The sequence below is a fragment of the Pseudopodoces humilis genome, chromosome 29 (assembly GCF_049639895.1).
Source record: "Pseudopodoces humilis isolate 2021_Gansu_Grassland_sample_001 chromosome 29, ASM4963989v1, whole genome shotgun sequence".
Classification (NCBI taxonomy): Eukaryota; Metazoa; Chordata; class Aves; order Passeriformes; family Paridae; genus Pseudopodoces; species Pseudopodoces humilis.
The window spans coordinates 3,134,236-3,151,598 of NC_142228.1; the positions used below are offsets into that span (position 1 = coordinate 3,134,236).

Consider the following 17,363-nt stretch of genomic DNA (forward strand, 5'->3'; position numbering starts at 1 on the left):
TGCTGCAGCAAAACCCACAGCAAAGCTGCAGAACAAAGAACTGACTGAGCCAGCTCCTGGCCCACAAAATGCAGGAATCAGATCAATTGAAGACAGGAGCTACAAGGATTCCAGGACTACCTCACCCCTTCAGCTTTCAGGTCTTCTCTGGTATGTGATGATGAGGTGGAACCTGAATTCCCATTTGGCCAGCTGAATGTGCTATAGCCACACCTTTAGCCCTGCTACACTAGCTACCTGCTAGCCTCTGTCCTAGAGGTGCATCCTGAGACGCAGGACCTGCGTGGTTTGTGACCACGTGGAGACATCCAGCTCAGCAAAATGCTGACTGAGGCTGGTGTGTTCCAGGGGGCTCAGCTGGCAGGGGTGTCAGAAGGCCAAGAAGCACCTGAGACCACTGGGTTTACCTGCGTGGTGGCTCCCCATGCCTTCCACCCTGTCTTTGCTCTTTACTTGTCCCAACACCATGCACAGCACCAATATTTATATACAAAAAATGACTGTGATTTCAGCATAAACAATCTGCCCCCTCAGTCCATTAATATTCTTGTTTCGCTGCCAAAACATTTTCATTTCCACTTCTCCAGGCCTTCTTTGTCTTCCTTGTGTCAATTTTTACTGCATTTTGTGACAGGCAGCCTGTCTGTTTGCCATTCAGGTGAATCTTTCTGCAGTGTGACCAGCAAAGTATTATCAGCAGAGAAGCCTGCTAATTAAAATCACTGCCTGTAATTTATAGATGTGCTGCCTGTGCTCAAGGAGGAATGGAGAGCAGAAATCGCTGCCCTCTCTGCAGAGGGCTGTGAGGAGGGCCTGGGGTCCTGCAGCTGCCGCAGGGCCGGGTTCCTGCCCCCGCTGATGTGGGGACATCGGGGATACGGCATCCTTCGAACGCACCGGGCGGGCCGCAATGCCGGCTGTCCCCGTTTCTGCCGAATTCCTCAGGGAACAGCTCCCGTTCCCTGGGCAGCGCTGGGGGCCCCGGGGGAAGGAGCATCTCCCGGGCAGGGGACGCGGCGCGGGGCCGGGGGGCGCCCCGGGGGTGCGGGCCGAGCCCCGGGCGGCCACCCCGGCTCCTCCACCCTCCGCACCCGCCGCGTCCCGGGGCCGGCGCCGAGCGGCAGCAGCGCTGAGGGGGCGCCCCGAGGGGCGGCGGGGCCGGCGGGGGGCGGCTCCCGGGGCCGAGGCCGTGGCGGCGCGGCCCTGCCCAGCGCCGGCTCCGCTCCGCGCCTGGTTGGTGCCGTCGGGGCCGGGGGCGCGGCCAGGCCGGGGCCGGCCCGGTAAAGCGGCGGCGCGGGCGCGGCGGCCCCGCACCATGGAGGGGCACCTGGCGCGCTGCAAGATCGTGGTGGTGGGGGACACGCAGTGCGGCAAGACGGCGCTGCTGCACGTCTTCGCCAAGGACTGCTACCCCGAGGTGCGGGAGGGCGGCGGGAGGAGGGCGGGCCGGGCTCCGCGCCTCGCGTCACCTCAGCTCACCTCTGCTCTCCCCTCCGCTCCCCCAGAGCTACGTGCCCACCGTCTTCGAGAACTACACGGCCAGCTTCGAGATCGACAAGCAGCGCACGGAGCTCAACATGTGGGACACCTCAGGTGAGCCGGGCGCTGCGCGGGGGGCGGCGGGATCGGCCTCGTCCCTCAGACCCCCGGGCCGGGCCTGGGGCAGCGGCTCCGAGCCCCGCGAGCCTCCCGGAGCCCCGGGCAGCGCCGGGAGCGCGATCCCTCGTCCCGCAGCTCTGCGGGGCCTCTCGGTGCTGCACCGATGTGCAGGGGACAGCGAACAGCGAGAGAAGCGGCTGCGAGCGGGGCCGGAGAGGAACGGGGAGCGGGGACAGTGCTGCTGGAGGAGGGAGACCTCGCCTCGGGAGGAATGCCCCGGCCTGGTATTGCCACAGAGCCTCTGGGGTTCTCCGGCGTCTTTTTGGCTTGGTTTGGTTTTGCCTCTTCGTGTCCTCAGTTGTGGTACTGCGCAAAGCGTCGGGCACAGCTGTCTCAGCCCAACAAGACCCGTCCCAAACTTTGTGCCTGCTCGTGCCTCAGTGGAAGCATGAGTGATGCAGAGCTAATAGAAATATTGGCATCCCACAAAGTTCACATGCACTTTCTAATTTACCTTTGGATCCTTTGGTGCAGGCAGTGCAGCTGAATGCTGTGCTCTGCTGATGAATATACATCATGTGCTTGCTGATGCTCTTTCCCCGTATTCTCATAATTTCTGGCATTCTGATGACAAATGAAGTTGTCTCAGTGTCCAAGAGAAGTAGTAAATTAAAACATAATCTAGGACTTTCTTTTCCTGTTGTTCATTCAGATTCCTTGCTGTAATTTTACATTCATTAAGTAACAGCTATAGGATCAGCATAGCTCTACCTAGAGTAGTGGCTTTACTGAGTCTTGGACTAGCTCAAACATGTAAAATATGTTGGAGTCTTCTTCTGGAGCTTCCTGACCCAGGAGACCTTGCTTTGCTGATTTTTATTCCTGGAGACAAAAAGGGAATTAGCTTTAGCTTTGCTCACAAGCTGTGTGCTGTGATGTGAACCATGAGGACACTGTCTCTGGGGGCAGCTGCTGGGGCTGTGGATGAAGTTGGCTCTCAGCATTTGACCAGGAGCTGTGCTGGAAGCTCAGAGTGGTGGAAGCCCTTGGAGGGTTGGTGCTGGGCTGATGTGTGTTTGGAGACTCTCAGACGTGGCCACAGTAAAACCATCCTGGCTGGTCTAGCTTGTTCACCCCCATGGCTGGGGGAGTTCCAAACCCTGGGCTTCTGCAGCCTTGGAAGGGGATGTGCTGGGTTATATTTGATGGGCACTGAACGGCTTTGCTCTGTATTTGATATAAAAAACTTCATCTTTGGAGTGTGTGGAAGCACATTTGAAGCATTGTTTGCTTTTCAGGAATTCTCCAGAATGATTTGCTTTGGTCTTACAAATGTTTAAAGAAAAGGACATGATAAAAAGTCCTTAAAATATGTATCTGACACCTGCATCTGATGGTGTCACACGTTCATTTTTTCCCCTTGTGACAAAAGATGTTTTTCCAATATTTGTCTCTGCAGCCAAAAGGAAATGGGCTTTGATTCTTTTTTGTGCTATGAAAAATGTCAGATCTTTTTAACAGCTTTGCTGTAGATAGAGTTCATGAGGTAGTTTTCCAGATAAATCCCCTTTGATTTGAAATACACCAGAGCTAGTTCTTAATAAACAATCCTGCTAAGTGTTATACAGCAGTTTCCCCTAGTAATCAAACTGAAATTTTTAGCTGTAGACTGCAAACTGCTGTTGAGTTTCCACTAGCTTTCAGAGGCCCTTATAAATGGGAGCTTTGGCAAAAGAAGTTTTGCCCAATAGTGAGTTGAACCAGCTGAGCTGAAGGGATCAGGACTAGCTCATTGCTCCCCCCATGGAGAATGACAGGCATTGGTGGGCATTTCCCTTCTCTCTGTGCTACCTACTCTTTCTTTTAAGCTGCTTTTCATGTAAGGGTTTATTGTTCATGACAAATTCCATCCCAGCAAGAGTGAAAAAGGAGATGTTGAGAAAGGGGCGGTCCTGACATGAGGAGGGGAACACTTTCTATTTTAAATGCTCTCTATCTCTTAGATAGCTGTTTGGAATTGAAATTCCCTGAGAAATCAGCAGAGACATGGAGAGAGGATGTGAATATTGTTTTTTACTTTTTTTATTCATTTCCCTTGCCCCATACTTAGCTGAGGAAGCACTTGGAGACTCTGGAAGCTGCACAGAGTGAGCTGAGCATCACCCAGCAGTGGGTGATGGGGAAAGTGCAGTCTGACCTGGAAAACTCCCTTTCTGATGACTGAGTGTGGCTGCAGTCTACCTGGCCACTCAGCCATCCCACTGGCAAGCCCTGTACAGCCCAGGGTATTGTCTGCTCCCTGTGTCCTGTCAGCCTGGCTGATAGCAGTGTGTTGGAAAATGCAGCCTTTTGAGCTGAATTGACCCCTCCTGCTAAGTGGCAAGCACAGGCTGTGACATTGGCAGCTGGCAGGCAGGAGCTCTCATTAGAGGAATATTGACAGAGTGGATGGAAGTGATGGAGAACTGAATGGCTCCCAAATTGTATTGAGACCTCTGATTTTCTTTAAATGTCTTTTAACTCTTTGTCTATTGGTAAGGTTTTCTGGGACTGGAGGGTGACTCTGGAGAGTTTCCAGCACTGAGAATCTTTCACAAGGGTGAAACCTGTGGTGCTCTGACAGAGCAAATGCTGGGACTCTGCACTGTCTCAAATGTGCCTTAGATCTAGGAATGTACCAGGGAGAAAATCTCCTTGTCCAGAATCTGCAGGAGAAGGACTAACTCCTAACCCTAACCTAGGAGGAGGAGAACACTAACCCAGGTGCTGGTTGCATTTCATGTTTGTTTCCCTTTGTGTCCCAGCTCAGGACAGACCGTGGGAGTAAAATTGCTTCAGGTGCCATTTCACAGCATGTCAGGAATGTCCCATGCCTGCTGTCCTGTGGAAAGCCTGTGCTACAACCTGTTTGCTAAAGCCTCTATTAAAAAGCAGTTTGACATCTTGTCTGTGAGAGAAGGGGTGCAGAGCCTGCAGACTGGATGCGGTAGACATGGTTGTAGCTCCTGTGGCCATGCCCTGGCACCTCTGCTCATGAGCCTTACGGAGGACAAGCTGCTTTCCTGCTCTTCTTGTTCCTCTTCTGGCAAATTCTTTTGGCTGCCTGTTGGCTGAACACACTCAGCACAGAAACAACTCCTCTGCACAGGGCTGGTATCTTGTGGTGGGGGAAACTCCTGTTCAGTCGGATGTCTGAGGGCTTGGGAGTGCTGTTCCCAAAGGGCTGGGTGCCTCCCAGACCCGGAGTGCCTGTGCCCCGGACCCATAAGGAAGAGCTTTATTCCTTGCAGGTGGAGGAGGGTGGATGGCTGGTGATCATTAGCGATGCTCTGCAAGGAGTGGGCGAGTTTCGAGTTTCGTTTGAGCGCGTCAGGTCTGGGAGGGAGCCTTGTTACCCCAGGCGTGCAGGGGCAGGGAGGTTCTCTCAGCAGTGCCATGGGAGCAGGGAGTGCCCGTGGGTCTGCCCAGCTCCGGGAGCCCTGAAAGTGGAGCCACTGAGGTGCTCAGCAGGTCTCTGGCAGCGAGAGCCTTCAGTGAGCAGGCTGACCTGCTGCTTGGAGTGTTTCCCACCGTGGCCTGGCATTGCCAGTGAAGCCGCTGCCCACACGGGACTGGCCCAATGCCCTGCCTGTTCTGCAGAGCTTCCCTGGCACTGGGTGCAAGCAAGGGGAGAGAGCAGCTCAAGCCATGCTGCTGCCCAGTGCCTTGGCAAGGCCTGGGTGTGGCAGGTCTGAGGCTTTACCCTGTCTCTAGGTGGACTTTTTGTTAGGTTTCTGATTAATAATGGTGAGGAATCTACAGTTTGCCTTGCAGCCTGGACTGAGTTCTTTGCTTTTTATTCACCCCCTATGCTGGGAGGCTCTGCCTACTGTGTCTGTGGCCTCAAAGTGCAGGCAGGCAGAGCAGGGGGTGACCTGAGGCCATTGAGCTGCTTGATGCATCTTTTGCTGATGCAGATTCAGCTGCAGAGTAGAGCTGCCTAGTTCTGGTAGGAGAATCTTTGCCAATGCTCAGTGGGAGACCCAGGCTGGCATTGTGCCTTGCACAAGGTCATTGTTGCCTTGGAAAGCTGCTGGAGGGGGCTTTCCTTTGTGGACCATCAGGATGCAGCGTGGTCGAGAGTCGCAGTGTCTGCTGCAGCCTGCGGTGTTGCAGAGGTCAGTGCTTACAGGTTCAGCAGTGCCCTGCTCAGCTCACAGCAGAGGAGCTGTGTGGCTGCCAGCCTTCCACAGCCACTGTCTCTTCAGCAGATGTGCTTTCAAGACAAGAATAACACTGTGAATTGCAAATCCCCCTCCGCCTTCCTCTTTGCCTGTACTCAGCAAACAGTCTGCCTTGGAATGGCCTGTGTGGGAACCCACAGGCTGTGATAACAGATCCTTCTTTTAAGGGAACTACTGAGGAATGTTGATGAGATTAGAGAGCTGAAAGGGGCTGAGTTTAGCAATGGCATCTCCATGGATGCTGTGGCTGTCTGTGTCTGGATTCCCAGTGTGCAGCTCCAGGATTGCCATGGCTGCCTCTTCCAAAGTGTAAGAACAAGTTCTGTCTCAGAAAGAGTTCAATGCTACTTGCACTCTAAGGCAAAGAGAAAATGTGGAGCTGCCCTTTCCATACCAAAAGAGCTCCTCCCATGCTTCCTGTTCAGACTGAGAGCCTAAAACCAGCATGCTTGTGTTGTGCCTCAGCACAAATACGTAGTTAATCCTAAAAATACATGCAGCTGGGTCACATTCTCACACAGGTCTGTAACCAGTCAGACAGAACTTTAAAGGGTTGCAGCAGAAATGCTGATACTGAATTGGGTGGAGGATGGACCTTTGAGAAGACATGACAGGACATGACAGGGCAGGGCAGTGCCCAGGAGGATCATCTCTGGGCTGTGCACAGTGTTGGGGGCACGCTGCAATACTGTGTGGCTCAGGGGTGGAGGCTGGTTCTGCTGCATCAAGGGCAGCAAGCCCTGTGGCATCATCCATCCTTTGTACCCTACAGATCTGAGAGGCCCAGCCTCTGTGGGGCCATGGGATGTCCTGGGGGATATGGGGGTGCTGAGGAACATTACTTTTAGTGGCAACTAGCTGACCCTGCTGGCTGCTGTGACCTCATGGACAAGGAAGGATGTTCTGTGGAGTGGGTTTGTTCCTAGCTCAGGTGCAGGCCCCTTTCCCACAGCCCAGAGGTGATCTGCTCTCTCCTATGCTCTGCTCTTCCTGCTCCTTTTGCCCCAGATTCTGAAGATAAAATCTCCACTCTATTAAACTTTGCAAGTGTACAGGCCCAGCCTTCCCTGTGGGAAGAAACCTTATCTGGCAGCCAAATGGTTGGAGAGGATCTCATGCTTGTGAACAGTAAACCTGAAATGTGCAGCATTGCACCAAGATAATGGTGTTCATTCAGCCCTCAGCCGTGTTCCCCAAGGGCAAGCATGTACTGGCTGTGCTGCAGGAAGCTGCTGCCACTCTTGGTCCTTGTTGTACCCTGTAGAAAGGCTGACAGGCAGGTTGTGGCAATGCCAGCTGTCCTTGTGACACGGCAAGAGTGCCAGGAAGGGACTTGTGACCCCCATTGTTCTCCCTGGTCAGCTGCTGCAGGCATGACTCTGAAAAGGCTGGGAGGGCTCCTCAGCTGCAGACCCAGTCCTCCCATTTCAGACACTCCGTGATGCTCCCCCAGGAGCCAGCAGGGACTTCTACAAGGAGCTTTCAGGGACTCCTCACAGTTGCTGGAGGGAACTTTGCATCTGAGCAAGCTTCTCTGGAGCACTGGTAGCTGCATATGTGAGACAGGACACAGGACTGGGATGAGGCAGTAGCACTCTGTGCCTGTCTGAGCTGGGGATGCCTCCACCGGTAAATCCAGCAGAACAGCCTCCTCCTGAGGGGCAGGCTTCCAGTAATAAGATCTGGAGAGGGGCCCAGAAATGCCACCTCAGCCTATGCAAATACCATTCCCTTCATCCTGAAGGTATGCCAGCTGGGCTCTTTAGTATTTCACTAATTTTTGTATGTGCATTGTAAGAATTAGGAGCAGAGGTTAATTGTCCAAGCTGATGAGCTGTTTTGTTCAGTCGTGCACTTCCCAGAGGAGTGTTTATTCTATGTCATAGAGCAGTTTCCTCCTTTCCTATGCTTCAGGGGTTTGCAGTGATGTTGCACAAGCAAGACAAATGTCAAAGTTCAGCCAGGACAGAAGGTTGTGGAACCCCTGGGGCTGTTGACTTGGTCCTGCTTTGGCAGCTTTGCCCCCTTACCCTGAGCTTGGCTGGACCGTGGGTGGGATCTGTCTGGCAGAGTGGACATCCTCTGTCATCTCTAAAGGCTGGTGCTCATCTGTCACCTCTGTGTGGGGAAGTGACCCAAAACTTGGTGGTTTGTCAGTGTAGCCCTCCAGAAAGCTGGGATGAATTTCTGTTTCATTCCACGAAGGCTGTTCTTGGCACTCCCTGCAGAAAGCAGCATGTGCCTCAACATTGCTGGCTCTTTGGGGAGAGTTTACAGTGAGCCCCCCAAGACAAGTGTGCTGCTGAGAAATTTAGGTCTTGGCAGTGCTCATCTCTGTTTTAAGCCAGAGCTGGGCTTTAGGAGCCCCTTGCAGATCATGGCTCTGCAAGAACACTGGCTTTCCTGGTTTGTAATGCCCTATTGTTGGATGGAGGGTGCCTATGTGAGGAGTCTCATTATCTCTAGAACAGCTTATAAGGAGCACACAAAGATTAGCACAGTGTTGGTATAGATGAAACAGCATATTTCTGTTCCCTGCCCAAGAGTGGCATCTCTGAGCTGCGGTGCCAGGCATTCCAGGATCCAGCCAAGGGGAAAGAGGAACTACTCATGCTTGTATCCACCCCTGAATTTCAGACAACTGTGTGAATTTTATTTTTAAGCTGGTTGTAGTCTTGCTCCAGTTTTCTCTTTAATCATGAGATGCACTTAGGTCCTGTGTCTTGCAGACCTGGATGCCAAGTGGGAGAATGACTCATGCAGTAAAGGAAGGCAGAATCTGCAGACACACCAGCCTTGGGCTCCTGTGTGTGTTTGGAATTGCCAGACTGTGGGTCTCTGGAGTGTCCTGCTGGAGTATCTGCAAGGGGTCAAGTGCTCATAATCCATACAATTGAAGAGCTGGAGTTGAAGGCACTGGCTTTTTTGGGTTGTTTAGGTGGGGTTTTTGGGGTGTTTTGTTGTTTGTTTTTTTTTAATTATCATATGTAATGAAAAAGTAATAGATGCAAAACCTAGAAGATTAATCACCCAAACAGAATTTCCTGATTCAGTAGAGCTGTCTCCAGAGCAAAGTGGGGATTGCCTTGGCTGGGAGCAATGCAGCTCTCCTGCCCCACAGGGCAGCACTGACTGTGGGTCCCCATTGGTTTCTGTCGGTCTCCTGAGGTGGGCAGAAGCTGCTGCTTCTGGCTGTGAGCTGAGGTGCCAGGGCTGCCCCCTGCTCTTCGGAGCTGGAGCAGAAAGTTAATGAATGTGAAGCAAATCTTGATCTCATTAAAAAGATAAGGTTCTTTACCTCGTGCTTCCCTTCCCTCAGCTCCTCCTGCCAGCACAGCAGTCTCTCCTCCTGTGGTCCCAGGTGATGAGAGCATGATTCCTGGCACGATTCCTGGCACTGGGATGAGCTGGTGGGGGTCTTGTGGGATAGTGGGGGGCTGCAGCAGCGCTGGGACTCTCTGCTGAAGGGCTGGCTGGCTGCTGAGGAGCAGCAGGTTGCTATGATACAGTTTGCTGTGGCAATGTCTGTGCTGAATGAGCCAAAACTACCCCTACAAAAGGAGCATTCCTTGGCTGGGAGGGGGTAGATTTATCTGAAGTGTTTATGTAAAACTGAGAAGCTGCAGGGAGAGGATGTGCGTGGGAACGTTTCCTCCAGCACCAGGGCCCCTGTCTGGAGGCAGACACCCCTGTGTGCACGGGGGAGAGGGCAGGGCTCACATAAAGGACCAGGCTAATTCAGGCATGCGGATCAGCACTGGATCTCCCATCCCGTCCTGTCCTGTCAGCCCATGCCAAGCACGAGACAAAACCCCGTTCAAAGGGGAGCTCAGCACTGCTGTGCTTGGTGCTGCCTGTGAAAGCAGCCGTGGGTGAGCAGGGCTGGGTCCTCTCTGTGCCATGGGGAGTGGTGTGACTCTGCCAGGTGTGAACTGCAGCAGTGGGAGCCCGAGGCGAAGTCAGAAACCTCTGTGCCTGGACACTGGATCACGCTGGCTCACCGTGCTGCCTTCTCTGGCATCCCTGTCCCCCGAGCTGTCCAAGATGCCGCAGGGACCGGCTCCTTTCCATCAGGGAACAGGACTTTGCATCTAGGAAGAGGGCTGGGCTCTGCAGAGATCAAGGTCTGCTTCTTCTGTGCTTCCCTTCCCAGTGAGTTTGCAGGGACAGAGACCCATCTCTCCCCCACAGGAGCAGGGTTGCAGGTGCCTTTGCTCCTGTGGGCTGGCTGTCAGAGCTGGAGACACCTGGAGCCAATTTTTCTGGGAATCCAATTGCACATCAAATTCGGGGCATCTTCCCCTGACTGTGTGGGAGTGGCAGGGGCTGGGCTGGTCAGAGCCCTGGAGCTCTGCTGTTGTTGGTGCCATGGTCTGAGCTGGATGGCCGGTGTCTCTGGCACTGGGCAGGGTTTGGGAAGGCTCCACAGAGTGCTCAGCCTGCCCCATGCGGGCTCTGGGCAGAGGCTCTGCTCCCCAGGGTTAGTTTTGCAGAGGGGCCCGGGGTGTTTGCAGAGCACCTGGGGTGCAGCACTGTGCTGGAACTGTGCCCCACTCTGGGCTGCACCTCAGCTGGGAGCCCCTGTGCACACAGCACCTAGGACTGGAGCTCCTGCAGAGAATCAGCCCTTTCTCCTCTCGTGCTTAGCCCAGGCAGATTTTCATCCTTCTGGAAACATAAGCCACCATCATCCATAATTCATCAGGTGCTGAACTTCATCAAGGAGCCACCTGACACCTGGGCTGTACCTTTCTCCTGGGGTGGGAAAGTGCCAGGTCCAGACATCCCAAGGAGCTGCAGCAGGGAAACATGTCCAGCTCCTTTGGCCTAGGGTGGGCAATCCTGCTTTTGGGGGAGGCAGATTCAACAAGGACTTTGGTGTCTCTGTTTCTTCTTTTCATAAATAAACATCTGCTTCTCATCCCTCCAGGAAGTTTAAGTAATTTGTCTTTGTGATATAAAACCAAAACAGTGCTTTTAAGTAGCAGTGAGCTGATTGCTCCATGGCTGTTTGCTGAGGTGTCTGCACTTGCCAACAGAGTGCAGTGCAAATAAAAGCGCTATGGCACAGTGGCCTTACTGCCTGAAATTTGCATTGAAGGTGTGTGCCTGCGCACGTGTGTGTCGTAGAAGCTGTGCAGGATTCAGGCTGGGCTCTTTGCCTGCTCACAGAATTCCTGTGGAATGCAGAATCATCATCATCATCGCCTTCACCAAATCCTGCCACTTCTTCTGTATACCAAAAAGAATCTGACTTTTTCCAGCGCAATTTCAGACAGAAGGCAATTTGTTTTTACCTGTCACAAATTCCCACAACCTATGTGAGCAAGCTCTCGTGTGTAAAGATGGCAAGGGAGGATAAAAACCAGCAGTAGCAGATTCCTTGTCTTCTCTCAGCCACACCTTTCCCCTGTTAGTGGTGCAGCACTGGCATGACAAGTGATGGAATCCAGGCGTGAGTGCTGAGCTGGGCGCTCCTGCGTGAGCAGCATCCCCAGCAGCACGGCTCCACCAGCACCTGCTGCTCTCTAGGAAGAGACAGGGATGCAAAACTTGCCTCTTCACTCTGTCAAGGGGTAAATACAAGAAAACAAGAACAAAACCTTTGACTTTCATGCCTAAACAAAGGATCTAAAATCCTCTGCCAGTCAAACTCTGCTGACCCTTACGGTATGTGGTCACTGGTCCAAAGCTCGGGTTAACATCCTTTGTTTTTAACAGAGCGGTCTGCATCACGTAGCAGTGTCCCCAGTTCTTACTGGAATTAAATCTCTCTGCCTGGCAGAGCGGGCTGAGGGGCTCAGCCTGCCTTGGCCCAGGAGTGGGGCTGGGGCCCGCTCACCATGCTGCTCCTGCTCCTCTCCACAGGCTCGGCTTATTACGACAACGTCCGGCCCCTGGCCTACCCTGACTCGGACGCTGTGCTCATCTGCTTTGACATCAGCCGCCCTGAGACCCTGGACAGTGTGCTCAAGAAGGTGAGTCCCCCAGCCCTCGGGCAGTGAGAGAGGTGCTCTGGGCTCCCTGTGCCCTGGGGCTCTCCCCAGGGCTCAAAACTCCGGCCCTGCTGGAGTTGGTGTGCTCAGGGGAGGAGGTCAGATGCTCTACTTGGTCTGTGCAGAACGCAAGATATTTCCATTTGAAAGGAACCTATCGAATGCTGGAGCTCCTGGCAGATTGCAGTATGTGTGTGGGGTCTCTCTGTGTTCACACATACAAATGTGGGAACAGAGAGAAATGTGGGGTGTTTGTTCTGTTTTCCATTAAGACCTGGGAAGGTATTATGGCTCACTGTTAGCAGAACCACCAGTGACTATGGATTGCCTGCAGCAGCTGAGAAGTAGCCCCTGGTGCCTGTTTCCAAGCAAGCAGAGTGCTCAGCTTTTTGGCTCTCCCTTCAGTTCAGCATCTGCATAGTAAAAAAGACAGCAATCAGTTCTCTATAGCTTGTCAAGGAAAATAATGAGCTGTGCCGCTGAATTTCAAGCCCGTGAATGAATAAGATGAGATGGCACAATGCCACTGGCCTGGAGAGCAGGCAGGACCCGAAGCCTGCCCGTGCTCTGTGGGAGCAGCTGAGGGTTTTCTACCTGTACCTCAGTGCCAGGGCAGGTCCCAGAGAGCCTCACAGGGCTGGGGATCTGCTGTGGAGCACCTCTGGCTGGTCTCCAGTGGGTCACTTCTGGGAGAAGGTCCCACACAAGGCTTTCCTCTGAGATGGAGGGAAGTCCAGCAGCTCCAAGTGCTGCTCAGAGGAGTGAGGGTAAGTGGATTCCTGGTGGATTGCATCCCTTGGTCCTGGCTGTGCCCTGCTTCCTTCCATGCAATTCAGGGAGCTGTGGTTCTGCTGTGCAGGAAAGCATCTGGCAGCTGCATCCTGTCCTGGGGGGAGCCTTGGCTGGCATCTCATCTGTGACACTCTGAGACACCAAAGCATGAAAAGCACCACAGAGCAGTGGCTCCCGTGGCTGTTCCTCCTCAGAGAGCCCCAGGCTGCCAGGGCTGCAGTGGCCACGGCCTGAACATGTCACATTGTACTGGCTGGCCTCTTGGCCTCTCCACATTTTGCCAAATGTTGTGCTGAAGCAAGTTCCTCTTACTCAGCTGCTGGGAGGGCTGAGAAGTGGATCTTTGTCTCAGGAGTGTCCTGGTGAGGGGACAAAAACCCTTCAGATAAATTGGTCAATGGCTCAGTGTTGGCTTCCAGAACAGGTCCCGGGTACCAAGCAGGCTGGGTGGAGGGAGGGTGTTTCATGTGGCCTCAAAGAATTCACTGCTCAGCTTGAGAGTCAGCAGAATAATAATGCAAGTGAATCATTTATACCTTAATGAAATACAAACCCCTCAATAATTAGGTGGGGCTGGGAGTTATTTCTCTCTGCACACTCTTCGTGTGAGTCCACCCTGCTCAGTGCATGGCTTTCCCTGTACAGCCTCACAGATGTTTTGAGTGCTGTTAGGCAATGCTTTTTTGATATGGTAACTTAAAATAAACCCTAAATCCCAGGGGATTTCTTAAGTGCCTCTGAGTAGATGCCTTGTTTCCTTTGGTGCAGGCTCACAGCCTTGCTGCGGTGAGAAAAATTCCTAAGACACCATGAAGCTGAAATGGGTTTTAGCTTGTGATATCAGGCAAATAAAGAGAATAACATTTCCTGTTCAAGCCTCAGGCAAAAATTCAACAGAGGAAATCTTTATTAATGCTGCCCTTCTGATGCTGGGCTGCTGTGCAGCATGTACAGTTGAAGGGGCAGAGCCATCTGAGGGAGTGCAAGCAAGCAGCTCTGCCTTTCATGCAGAGCAAGTTTTCATGGAGTGGTGCCTTGGTTCTGGTAAGTCTTGACAGCACAGCAGGTTTTGGGCTCCCAGAGATGTCAGTCATGCAGGAAGAGGGTCACAGCTCTGTCCATAGATGAGGGAGCCCTGTGTCACCACAGAAGCTGTGACCTCTGCCAGGTGTGAACAGACACTGTAGCTCAAATCCTTCACATAAATTAGGGTGCTTGAATTCCAGCTCCAAAAGAACTGGATCTGTTCACTGAGAGGTTGTGGAGGCTTTTGGTGCTCTGTGGCTGCAGCACCATGATCTCCAGCATGGAGCTGGGGCTGGGGTGCCTGAGTCATGTGGAACCAGTGTCCTTGGCAAGCAGATACCTGAAGATACCTAAGACAATCTCCTGAGAGAAAACGAGATTTTTTCATATTTTGTGCACATTTTTTGGTCTGATACTGGTTGTATGACATTTGGGTGGTTCTTGGCACCCCCTTCCCCATAAGGTTGTGGACACTGGGCTTGATGGTTTGCTTTTCTTTCTGCTTCTAATTGCCCAGGATATATGTTTAACCACCAGTTATCACAGTAGGAAATTGCTAATTCCGAGTGATGACTTCAGCTGGGGTTAATCTCTATTTATTATCTGCTTCCTACTTCAGTACCACTAGATAAGTAACTGGGGCATTGACATGCTGATGGAGCTGTGCAGGTCTTCCCCGGGGGAGGTCACAGGTGATGGATTTATTTACTGCTGCAGACACATCTGACATCAGGCATTCACTTTGGGAGCTCTGAAAGGAGCCATTTATATCAAGGACATGGATGTTTGCCCTGACCTTCTCTTTCCATTGCTTCAATTCTTAATTTCCCTGCCTATAGCTATGCTCTGAATATCATAATGTCTTCAACAGGTGTCTCCCAGTAATAAATAATGTGTGAGTGTGCAAAGAGCTCCCCACTGGCCATGTTGACCCTTGGGGTCCCAGATCTGAGCACCAGACTGTGTGGTTTGTTGTTTTTCCACAGCCAGGACTGGCCTCCCCATGGCCTCACACAGGGCACCACCACTTGGGTGGGGCAGGTTTGCAGGGCATAATCTGGAGCAGGCGAGCATAAAGTTGTCCAAAGGGTACTCTGGCCATTCCCATCCATGATGGGGGCAGTCATTAAAGAGCCCTGATATGCTAATCAGTGTTTGAACAGTTGTGACACCCTGGTTGGAAAAGCCACACACACCAAAGCCTCTCCTTTCCTCTGCAGTGGCAAGGGGAGACGCAGGAGTTCTGCCCCAACGCGAAGATTGTGCTGGTGGGCTGCAAGCTGGACATGAGGACAGACCTCAACACTCTCCGGGAGCTCTCCAAGCAGCGCCTCATCCCTGTGACACATGAGCAGGTGTGTTTGGGCAGTGCTCAGGGAGGAGAGAGCTGTGCTCTGTGAGCCACTGCACCCAGGTCTTGCTCTGCAGCTGGTTTGGTCGTGGCTCAGGGGCTCGGAGCTGCTCATGTTTACAGCACTCTTGTCCCCAGCTCTGGAAAACCCTGACTCATTCCTGATGCTCTGCTGAGCAGCCACCCCATTAGTAGCTAAAAAGTTTCCCCTTTTTTAAAAAGCAGGTGGAAGTGTCTGATTGGACAAGCTAAAGGGGGGGTGTTGTCCTTCTGCATCTCCTAGTTTGGTGCAGCTCTTTCTGCTCCCAGTGATTCTCCTGTGTGGTTTCTGTGTTGGGACAAGACTGCAGGGGGAAGAAACCACAGCTGCTGCCAGAAGCCTCCAGAGGACCCAGCAATGTCTCCAGGCTGGTGACAGACCCAGACTCTGGTGCAGGGGCAGCTGCACTCTGTGCTGGTGACTGTCCAGGCAAGGGGGGCTGCCCAGGTGTCTCAGCTGCAGGGGTGGCACTGTGTGAATGACAAAGTGCCAGTAACCCAGAGCCCAGTGGTCGGCAGCACTGTCTGCTCCTCACCTCTGGAGCTCCCACAGAGCCTTGCACTGTGTTTCCAGGTTGCCAGTGGTGCCACTGTGCTCTGGCAGGGCTGCTGGCTGTGTGAGAGGCTGCTCCTTGGAGAGCAAGGTGTCCTAACCTTGTTCCCTGTTCCTCCTGCTGTCTCTGGCCTGCAGGGCAGTGCGCTGGCACGGCAGATTGGGGCAGTGGCCTACGCAGAGTGCTCCTCCAAGGTGTCGGAGAACAGCGTGCGGGACGTGTTCCATGTGACCACGCTGGCCTCGGTCAACAGGGTGCACAAGAACTTGAAGCGCAGCAACTCCAAACGGGGACTGAAGCGGGCGTCACAGATGCCTGGCAGGACAGACTTACTGAGTGACACGGAGATCAGGAAAGACCGAGCCAAGAGCTGCTCCATCATGTGAACAATGGGCTGTAAATAATGTGTGTGTGTTGTCCATTTGTACAGTAACTGGCTGAGACAAGGGCATGGCTGCAGGAGCTAGCCTGCCTTTCCAAAGCCTTTTTCTCAGTCTCTAGGGCTGAGCAAAGGTCCCAGCTGCAAGCAGGGCTGCACGAGTCACCCTGCACTGTGGAGACTTCTGGGCTGGCTGCTGCTGTACAGATTGCTTGGGATGAAGGAACCACTTGGCAGAGGAGTACTCGGGTGCTGGAAGGTCTGTGACGGGGTGAAACAAAGTGAAAGGGAGCGATGCCGTGTGTGTGTCACCCTCCTGTCCCCACAGCCCAGCACACACAGTGTGGGGTGGGGGCTGTGTGTGACCTGGGCTGGAGAGAGGAGGGGGGGGATTGTGAGCAGCAGAGTGTGATCAGGAGAAGGTATTCCTCCAATCTTCCTTTAGAAGGGAAATGATGTTTGAGGTGATGCTGCCCTTGGCCAGGCTGGACAGCAAGTGCCATGGAAGGTGCAGGTCTGGGCCAGAGCTGGGAGGGAGGGCACCCTGGGAAGGAACCTTAACCTAATGAAACACCACAGTAGTCCACCTCCTGCAAGAAAATAGACAGATGTCTCTTTCCATGGTATTTTAGGTACTTGAACTGCATTTGAAATGCAGCTGAGTGGATCTGGCTCCAAGGGAGAGGTGTGTCCCAGTAGATGCATCCTGAGCATCGTGGTTCCCTTCAGCAAGCAAATGCCCCTGGGGAGCTTTGTGAGAGCTGCTGACACCTGGGCACTCCCTGGGCTCTCCCCACTGTCCTGCACACACGGCTCCCAGCAATAACTGCAATAACGACCCATATCCTGCTCCCCACCCATTTCCAGCTGCAGATTGTGTTGCATGGTGCTGTGTTTGTCTGGTAAATGATGAGAAAAATGACTTTATGCATATCTGCACCCTGTCTCTGCTGTGGCAGTGGGAGAGGAGATGTTCCTTGCCCTTGTGCCTTGATGTCCTCCCAGCATCTCCCATTGCTTCTGCTGCTGCCCTCTCTGAACGCCTTTGATGACAGTATTAGCCTGGGTTTAATGTCACATGGACACTTTATGGAAAAATAGAATCTGCTCTGTTGCCAGATCCAGCTGTGTCTGTGGGCTACAGGAAAAATAAACATCATTGGAAAATTTGTGGTGCTCGGCTGTGTTCATTTTTAAGTCAAACCATGCATCCTCTCAAAATCCCTTACTGCCCAACTTATCTTTGCATCCTAATCTCTCTCTCTAGCTCTTGAAATATGCTTGTGCATACCCTTCACTGAAAAACCCAGAGGACTCATCTGCATGTATTCATTTTGGAGCTGAAACACCTGCCTTAAATAACCTCTCCCTCTGTCCCAGCTCCTTAAATATTGTGGAGCATTT

The 17,363-nt window shown here is 52.9% G+C and overlaps 1 protein-coding gene across 1 annotated transcript; it reads left to right on the forward strand.

Annotated features, from left to right (window-relative positions):
* Positions 1-1,260: 1,260 nt before the first annotated feature.
* Positions 1,261-17,128, forward strand: RND2 (Rho family GTPase 2). The gene is made up of 5 exons (XM_005531488.2): positions 1,261-1,417; positions 1,506-1,593; positions 11,691-11,800; positions 14,857-14,991; positions 15,718-17,128. Exons 1-5 carry the CDS (start codon positions 1,316-1,318, stop codon positions 15,964-15,966), a joined length of 684 nt encoding a protein of 227 aa, XP_005531545.1. The 5' UTR covers positions 1,261-1,315; the 3' UTR covers positions 15,967-17,128.
* Positions 17,129-17,363: the final 235 nt, after the last annotated feature.

Coding starts and splice junctions, on each gene's coding strand:
- RND2 (XM_005531488.2), top strand. CDS start 1,316: ATGGAGGGGCACCTGGCGCGCTGCAAGATCGTGGTGGTGGGGGACACG. Junction 11,801..14,856: donor TGGACAGTGTGCTCAAGAAG/GTGAGTCCCCCA, acceptor TTTCCTCTGCAG/TGGCAAGGGGAGACGCAGGA. Junction 14,992..15,717: donor TCCCTGTGACACATGAGCAG/GTGTGTTTGGGC, acceptor TCTGGCCTGCAG/GGCAGTGCGCTGGCACGGCA.